The sequence below is a fragment of the Lycium barbarum genome, chromosome 3, assembly GCF_019175385.1.
Source record: "Lycium barbarum isolate Lr01 chromosome 3, ASM1917538v2, whole genome shotgun sequence".
NCBI lineage: Eukaryota > Viridiplantae > Streptophyta > Magnoliopsida > Solanales > Solanaceae > Lycium > Lycium barbarum.
Genome location: NC_083339.1, coordinates 143,038,153 through 143,046,944, shown reverse-complemented (window position 1 = coordinate 143,046,944; position 8,792 = coordinate 143,038,153). Strand labels below are relative to the sequence as shown.

The window sequence follows — 8,792 nt, the reverse complement described above, 5'->3', positions numbered from 1 at the left end:
TACTATTATAAAGAGCAGTTCTAGACTAATTCTTGAAAGAGACATAAATATTTTAGAGATTAATGAGAACTATCGAAAGACTTCACAGGACACATCATTGAAATAATCAGATAGCATTAATAAAATACCTCTCTCCTTTCATTGTTATACTAGACGGTCTATGCCCGTGCTAGGCACGGGCCCAACACTTTAGATTATAGTCATTTATGTGTATGTAGTTGTTTTTTGAATAATGATAATATATATATATATATATATATATATATATATATATATATATATATATATATATATATATATTATGTTCAAAACACGATTAATATAACATTGTAGTTTGTGCACCGTATCTAAAATTTTATTATATCAATGTTTGCTATGAACACAAAATCGACAAATTTATTAATATTTTTTAAAAGAGAAGAATTGTTTAAAAGGAAACTATTTTCTTCTCTTTGAGATAAAACAATAGCAATATTTAAGCATCAGTTGATACTTTCAATTTTAATTCAATTAATTTAAAGGTGTAAAATACTTATTATTTTTTATCAAATTTTGATTTGGACAATTCTAATTCAAATTATTAAATTAATTTTACATGTTTAAAACGAAACAAAGTAGAAATTATTTTTTTATTTGAACGAAGAAATACTATTTTTTAATTTTTAGTAAATATTCTCGATTTAGCTCATTTTACTTGTCATGTTGTCTTTTGCATGATGTTTTAAGAAAACGTCGATTAGAATTATAATTTGACTAATTTACCTTATTCAGTATTTGATCTGCATTTGATATATTTTTTTTACGACATTAATTTCTTTTCACATTTATTAGAGTAAGAATAAAAATAAAAAAGTAATTAAATTCTATCTTATTTTAAAATATAAATATTTTAAATATATTTATTTTAGTAAACATAACAAATAAATGACATGGCGGAATAGCAAATACAACAGTTTAATATCTAGATTAGATCTCAGGCTAATATAAAAAAAAATTGTATGGTTTGATTACTTAACCTTTTGAAGAAAAGCAATTTCATGAATTGACACGCACGTGGTAATGAATTCATCATTATTGACTTAATGAGATACATTGGAAATTACATGAATATTGTTTGATTTTTTAATAGGGGATGCACTTTTTTTTTTTGGATATTATTAATTTGCACTATTTTTATGCATATATATATATATGTGTGTGTGTGTGTGTGTGTTTAAAACACGATTAATATAACATTATAGTTTGTACTCCGTATCTAAAACTTTATTATATTAGTGTTTATTACGAATACAAAATCTGCACTTTTTTTTTACATTATTTTTTTTTTTAATATGCGGTTCACTTTTTTTTTTTTATATTACTTGATTTTGTTAATATGGGGTCCATTTTTTTTTACCGTGAGTTTGGAGATGGTGAGATCCACTTTTTTTTTTTTAAAATTGCTTGATGTCATTTAGTATGGGGTCCACCCTTTATGGGGCGCACTTTTTTTTTTTTGACATTATTAGTTTGTACTATTTTTATGCATATAATATATATACATATACTATGTTCAAAACATGATTACTATAACATTGTAGTTTGTGCTTCATATCTAAAACTTTATTATATTGGTGTTTGCTACGAATATAAAGTCTACACTTTTTTTTAACATTATATTTTTTTTAATATGGGGTTCATTTTTTTTTTTTTTTATATTGCTTGATTTTGATAATATGGGGTCCACTTTTTTTTTTCCATGAGTTTGGAGATGGTGAGTTCCATTTTTTTTTATTGCTCGGTGTTATTTAGTATGCCCCCCCCCCCCCCCCCCCTCTTTTTTTTTAAGGGACAACGGACGACGAATACAAAGTCTGCACTTTTTTTTTTGAGATTGTTTGTTTTTTTAATATGGGATTCACTTTTTATATATATATATATATATTGCTTGATTTTGTCAATATGGGATACTATGTTCAAAACACGATTAATATAACATTGTAGTTTGTGCTCCGCATCTAAAACTTTATTATATTAGTGTTTGCTACGAATACAAAGTCTCCACTCTTTTTTTTGACATTGTTTATTTTTTTAATATGGGATTCACTTTTTTTTTTATATTGCTTGATTTTGTTAATATGGGGTCCACCTTTTTTTTCCCGTGAGTTTGGAGATGGTGGGTTCCACTTTATTTACTTCTTTTAAAAAAAAAAATATTGGTTGGTGTTTTTTATTTTTTTTTATTTTTTAATATTGGTTGGTGTTTAATATGGGGACAACATTTTTTTTTAAAATGCTTAATTGGTTGGTGTTTTTTTAAATTTTTTAATATTGGTTGGTGTTTAATATGGGGACCACACTTTTTTTTAAAAAATATTTTAAGTATATTGCTGTACAATAATTTCATTTGCTCCCACTAATGGGTTGATACGCATGTGGCGATAAATCCATCATTATTGGTTTAATTGTTTGATTTTCTAAGCACTTTTGTATTTTAAGTATGTTACTGTACAATAATTCTATTTGCTCCCTCTAATGGGTTGATACGCATGTGACAATGAATCCATCAGGCTATATGGGCCCACAATTTTTTTTTTTCAAAAATTGAAAAACGAATATATTTATAAGTATTTTAAGTATGTTGTTGTACAATAATTTCATTTGCTCTCACTAATGGGTTGATACGCATGTGGCAATAAATCCATCATTATTGATTTAATTGTTTGATTTTCTAAGTATTTTTGTATTTTAAGTATGTTGCTATACAATAATTTCATTTGCTCCCTCTAATGGGTTGATACGCATGTGGCAATGAATCCATCATTATTGATTTAATTGTTGATTTTCTAAGCACTTATTTTTTTTTAACATTGTTTGTTTTTTTATTATGGGATTCACTTTTTTTTTTAATATTGCTTGATTTTATTAATATGGGATCCACTTTTTTTTTCCTGTGAGTTTGGATGTGGTGGATTCCACTTTTTTTTAATTACTGGTTGGTGTTTAATGTGGGGCCCACGATTTTTTTAAAAATATTAGTAGTTGTTTAAAATATGTGGGCCACAATTTTTGTTTTCAAATATTAATAGTTGTTTAAAATATATGGGCCCACAATTTTTTTTTAAATATTAGTAGTTGTTTAAAATATATGGACTCACAATTATTTTTTTTGAGCCCACAAACTGTCGACGAAAAAGTGTCCAAACCTACCTTTCTATATAATAGTAAAGTAAAGTAACTTTCTCCATCCATTTCTTCTCACGTTACTTTCTTTTTAAATTGTGATTTGAAATCAAGTAAGTATAACTGCTTATTTTTTATTAGTTATTTACTTATTTATATTGGTCCTTTTACTTAATTATTTTTCTATATTATCATATATATCTTATCTAGTTCATCTGGTCAAAGACGTAATTGTTCGATCTATCCAATAGTTTATTATTCTTTGTGGATACAAAAAAAAAATTGGTCACATCATGTATCTAGTGATGTATATTCTAGTGCATATAATCTGTGGGTACGTAATGGTTCCACTTTTTTTTTTTTTTTTCTATTCAAATGTATTTGGTACCAAAGATTTTTACGAAAAGAATTTTATATAGACGAAAAGTAACCAATAACATTGACCAATCTTTAAGATAATTGATTCATTTTAGAATTACTCCTTTGATACTAACATTTGCTACTACTTTTTTAGCTTGATTAAAAATGACACGCACGTGTAGTTAGAGATGTTTAAACTTTACGTGTCTTGAATCTTAGACAATAACTTCAAGTTTTTATAATTGAACTTTAAATTTAATTTTATATGTATTTGATGAATCTTTTATGATTTAGGTCAAAAGCTTCTGAGTTCTACCTAGGCTACACCCATCCCTGTACGTAGCCACATACATATATATAGACAAAGTCCCTCTTGCTATAGTCGATAGTAAGTCGAGACGAGAAGGAAAATAAAATCAAATTTGACACTTAAATCTAATATGTCCAGCATACAATACATTTCCATAATGAAACAACACTACTTTTCATGGAGGACGCTGCTGTGTATCATAAAAAACTCCCAAAGCTAAGGAACAAAAGAGATTAGTTAACAAGATCCAATAACAGATAGAAATTAAAGCAACAACCAAAAGTAATTAAAATGTGATCCCTTTTTTTTTATCCAACTATATAATATGTCAAAGAAATTACAATTAGTAAATTCAGTATAAACAACAATTAGCATTTTGTTTAGTAGCCGTTACTTCATTATCCATCATGTTAATGATTTCTAATTTTTTCCCTTCCTGAAGAGACTTTGGTGTAGTTGCTTCATTCAACTTTGCTTCTAAGCTCTTTTGGCTCATAATTTCATGAATTTTTGTGATCATTGAAAGGAATGCTTCTTCAACATTTAAATTCTCCATTGCTGATGTTTCCAAAAATGATAATCCTTCTAATTGTGCAAGGCTTTGCCCGTCTTCAACATTTACTTCTCTTGCAGCAATGGCCAAATCAGATTTGTTACCAACAAGAACAATCACCATGTCTGAACTGCCATATTCCCTAAGCTCGTGTAGCCATCTTTTTAGATTTTCAAATGTAGCCCTTCTTGTTATGTCATAGACAAGTAAAGCACCAAGTGCTCCACGATAATATGAACTTGTTATGGCTCTAAACCTGAGAAAAGGAACAATATTTATGTTGAGGATTAGCAAACTATATTGGTTGTGCAAATAAAATCGATCTCACATTGGTAGTTAATTAAGAATATTGAAACTTTTACATAAGACATGAGTGGATCGAATATTCTTAACGGTGTGACATTTTTTGAGAAGAACAGTGCGAGCTCAGTCGAAGCACAACATCACACCTGAGGGCTGAGACTATATTTTGGTTGGCTTAGGCGCTTAGCCAACATTCTATGTATTGCCTTGATTATTTACCCATATGATTTAGGCAAATGTCCTTGAGACGGTCACTAATAGATTTTATACCTTTTTATTTATACCTTTGTAAAAGTTGTGAAAATACTATCATTTAAAACTTACAATAACTTGTAAAATTTTAGAACATGATTTCACAATACTGTGGTCTAAAAGTCCATAAGAAAAAAAAAAGTTATTTACTAAACAACTCCTAAAACAGGACAACTGACGACGAAGATTTCACCATTTACTCACACACCTATACACCATATGTTTTATTTTATTTATTTATTGTAGACGCTATACATCAAAGTGTATTTATGAATCTAAACAATTAAAGACGAGAAGAAAAAGAATAGTATTGGATATTCATGAAAAAAGCACTTCTAAATATTGAAACTTTGAGATCACATTTTTTTTTTTTTTTATATATATACTTTTAAGCTAAAAGTTTAAGATTCCACCATGAACTAAAAATATTTAAGAAAACTAATACTCCTAATAAAGTATTGACAACGCATTGCATTATCATCTGCCTTTTGTGATATTGCTCTTTGCTTTTCTATTATCATTACTATTATTGTTATTTTCCTAGTTAATTATTGAAGAATGGATATATACCTGAAACAATTATAAAACGCCAAGTTGGCGTAATGGATAGCGAAAGCAATATCGTTCTTTTTTTTCTTTTTTTTTTTTGACAAAAAAAAATAAAGAGAGAAAGAAATTGAACATGAATCGATTTCATTGATTTTATATACACATTTTAGTCAAATTTATCGATCATGTCAAACAACGTTGTGAGCTGGTATGGGTACTTTTTTAGACTTTTATAGAGGCGTGTAGATAAGGTTCATAGATTAATTGGGCCGGTTTGGAGCGATGTTGAGATATCATTTAGCCCTTCAATCAATTACAAACTCTCCTTGCAAGTAGCACCTCTTTTCTCTCAATTTCATTTTTGCAGGTATTTTATATATGGTACTATCACAACTAAGACCAAACTTTTCATCCATTAATATTTTGGTAATACTAAAAAAAGGTCTCGAGATATTCTTGCAGTATTAACCTAATTCTATAGAGAGTCAAGCATCTCTATGATATCTTCGTTTGGACGAATACTTTTTGTTGTTATAGCGAAATACTGATGTAGAATATATATATATATATATATATATAATAATTAGTTCTTATGAAAACTTGACCGTTATAGTAAAATATTATTATAAAAAGGTCTGACGGTAGTACGCCCACCGCAACGAAGCCAAGATTGCCCAAAAAGAGAAATAAGAGTTTCTAAAGGGAGAATCCTAACACTTACCCAAAACTTACACTAATCAATAGTTATGATCATAATAGAAACACGCATAAAGAGTCCAAACCATTGTGTTTTATGACTTTGTTTAAGAATGAAAGAAGATTGTTGAAGAGAGAGGGATAATAATAAAGAATATTAAAAAAAAAAAAAAATTGGGTACCTTTCTTGTCCAGCAGTGTCCCATATTTGAGCCTTGATGAGTTTATCACCAACTCTAATATTTCTGTAAGCAAATTCCACTCCTATGGTAGGCTTAGAATCCAGCTGAAATTGATCTCTAGCAAATCTTGATAAAAGGTTAGATTTTCCCACAGCTGAATCTCCTATAAGAACTGCCTTGAATAAATAATCACACTCTTCATCAAAATCTCCCATACTCATAAGAATAATTAGTATAGGAACACTAAAAATATAAAATACAAAAGACTAACAAGAAAGAAAGAGGAAATAAGAGGAGAAGAATAAGAAGGAGAAGGAAGCAGGTATGGGTTCATGTCATAGTCACACACACATAAATGTGAAACCAAAGCCATGAGGACTCCTTTGGAAATAGCCAGGAGAAAAACAGGCAATGAGTGTGTACCATGGGATACCCTTTTGATAATGACGTTATGGAGGTTCTTTGATTAATAATTATGTCTTTCTAATCCTATTAATTATTTTTCATTAATTCAATTATTTTCTCAAACAAGGATATGGAAAGGCACAGTAAATTTGGAGTTTAATTTGTATACACTCAAGTATAAAAGAATTTGTACACTATCAAATCACCGAAAAGATAATTGCAAATAAATTAACAATATAAAAAGTAATAATTTAATTTATTTTGTTTGGTTTTAAACTCAATGTCTGGTATCCGTTTTGACATCCTGACTAATTAGAATCTGAATTTGCGTTGTGTGAGACTCATTAAATGACATATTATTTGCTATATCAAGTTACAATATATTGACAGTGTAAAATTTACACCTTCAATGTATACAGGATAATCCTCGCACTTATTAGGCGACATCCACTTAATTTGTAGTGCTAACCAGAACACTGGTTACTTTTGCAGTGACCAAACAAATTGATCCATATGTAATATTTTTTTTTCCATATTTTTTATTTGTGAATAATTGCTTGTTCTCATGCTTCATGATTGGGGATTCCTCAATCTATTCCTCACCCTCAAATTAGCAGTGGGCCACGTGGGGGTGGGAGGGAGTGGGGCTAAAAGTTATGTGATTATCCACCTATAGTTAGAGCCTAGAGCCATCTTAAGAATAAAGTAAGAAAATGAATAATCATTCCTAATCCTTTTCTTTTAGAAGAAAAAAAAAATGGATTCTTCATTAAAAGGATTTTGACCTAACTGTTAGTAATGAACTCAATACTCCGACATTCAACCAAAACATCAATGTGTTTGGTATCAAATCAAGTCATTTGAGGAAAGGATTATCTAAATCCTAAGAAACAAAAGAAAAAGTAAGATGTAAGATTCATGTAAACAGATTGTTCTTGCTCATATAATTTTTTAGTCGTTAAAATATGTACGCATGTGATCGAAAGTCCAAAATTATATTCAAGGTCGACAAAATGAATAGTCACTGTATTCATGTGACCAACATAATCATTTTCTACACTTTGTTTCTACCCTAAAATTTACCTATTTTTTGCCATTCAAGATTGATTTGGAAAATGCCGGCACCAAGAAGGAAAAAAAATATTCAAAAGTTAAGTCACGGATCATGGTCATGCACAAGTAGAGCAAACCTGAAACCAACATATGAAAAATATAATTTAATTTGAGTCCCGCTCGCCCCAAAACCCAAATAAAAAAAATATGCTAAACTTTGGTGCGTAGCCATTTATCGTAAAAGTAGAGTTTACAATCATTTTGCGGTTCTATTTTTAAAAAATAGTCATTATTATACCGTCTCAAATTCCACAAGTGGAACTCGATGACAATGCCCTGAATTTCATCTACGGATTATAAAATTTTATGACAATGACTATTTTTCAATTACAAAGCTAAAAAAAATATTGCAAGGTTGATAGAACCAGGGTTGCTTTGGACAAAATGTTGCAAGTGCTGTTTTCTCAAAAGAAAATAAAGACACTCATATATATATAGAGAGTAGAAAATAAACATCTACGAGATTATGGAGAAAACGATGGCCAAGAAATATTCAAATAGCATCAAGAGTTGAAAAGATGGTGTGTTCTTTCAAGCTTTAGCTTCATTAACATATTATAAGGGCAGATTTTACCAATATTATCAACTAGTAATAAAGTTGAGGTAGAAATATTCCTAGCTGAGTTAACCAAAATGAAAATAAATTAAAGTTACATGTATCGATTTGGACTCCTAAAGCCCATTAAAGATGTATACTAAATCCAGTCACAAAACTTCGAGAAATCGTTTAATTTGACCATCCGTTAAAGTTGCCGCCTTCAGTATTCTTTGTCTTCCCCTGCTTATTGAATTTAGGGAAAAGGAGTATTTTTAATTCAAAATAAGTTCAGAAGATATTTTTAGTCCTTTTTTCAAAATAGAGAGGTATTTTTTACAATTTTCCCTTGAATTTAACCGGCAATTGTCA

General features: G+C 29.0%; 1 protein-coding gene across 1 annotated transcript; it reads right to left on the bottom strand.

Moving 5' to 3' along the window:
- Window positions 1–4,065: 4,065 nt before the first annotated feature.
- Window positions 4,066–6,744, bottom strand: LOC132633213 (ras-related protein RABA6b-like). The gene is made up of 2 exons (XM_060349481.1): window positions 6,368–6,744; window positions 4,066–4,641 (listed from the first exon to the last, which is right to left on the bottom strand). The coding sequence occupies exons 1-2, from the start codon at window positions 6,586–6,588 to the stop codon at window positions 4,185–4,187; spliced, it is 678 nt and encodes a 225-aa protein (XP_060205464.1). The 5' UTR covers window positions 6,589–6,744; the 3' UTR covers window positions 4,066–4,184.
- Between the last annotated feature and the right edge of the window lie 2,048 nt (window positions 6,745–8,792).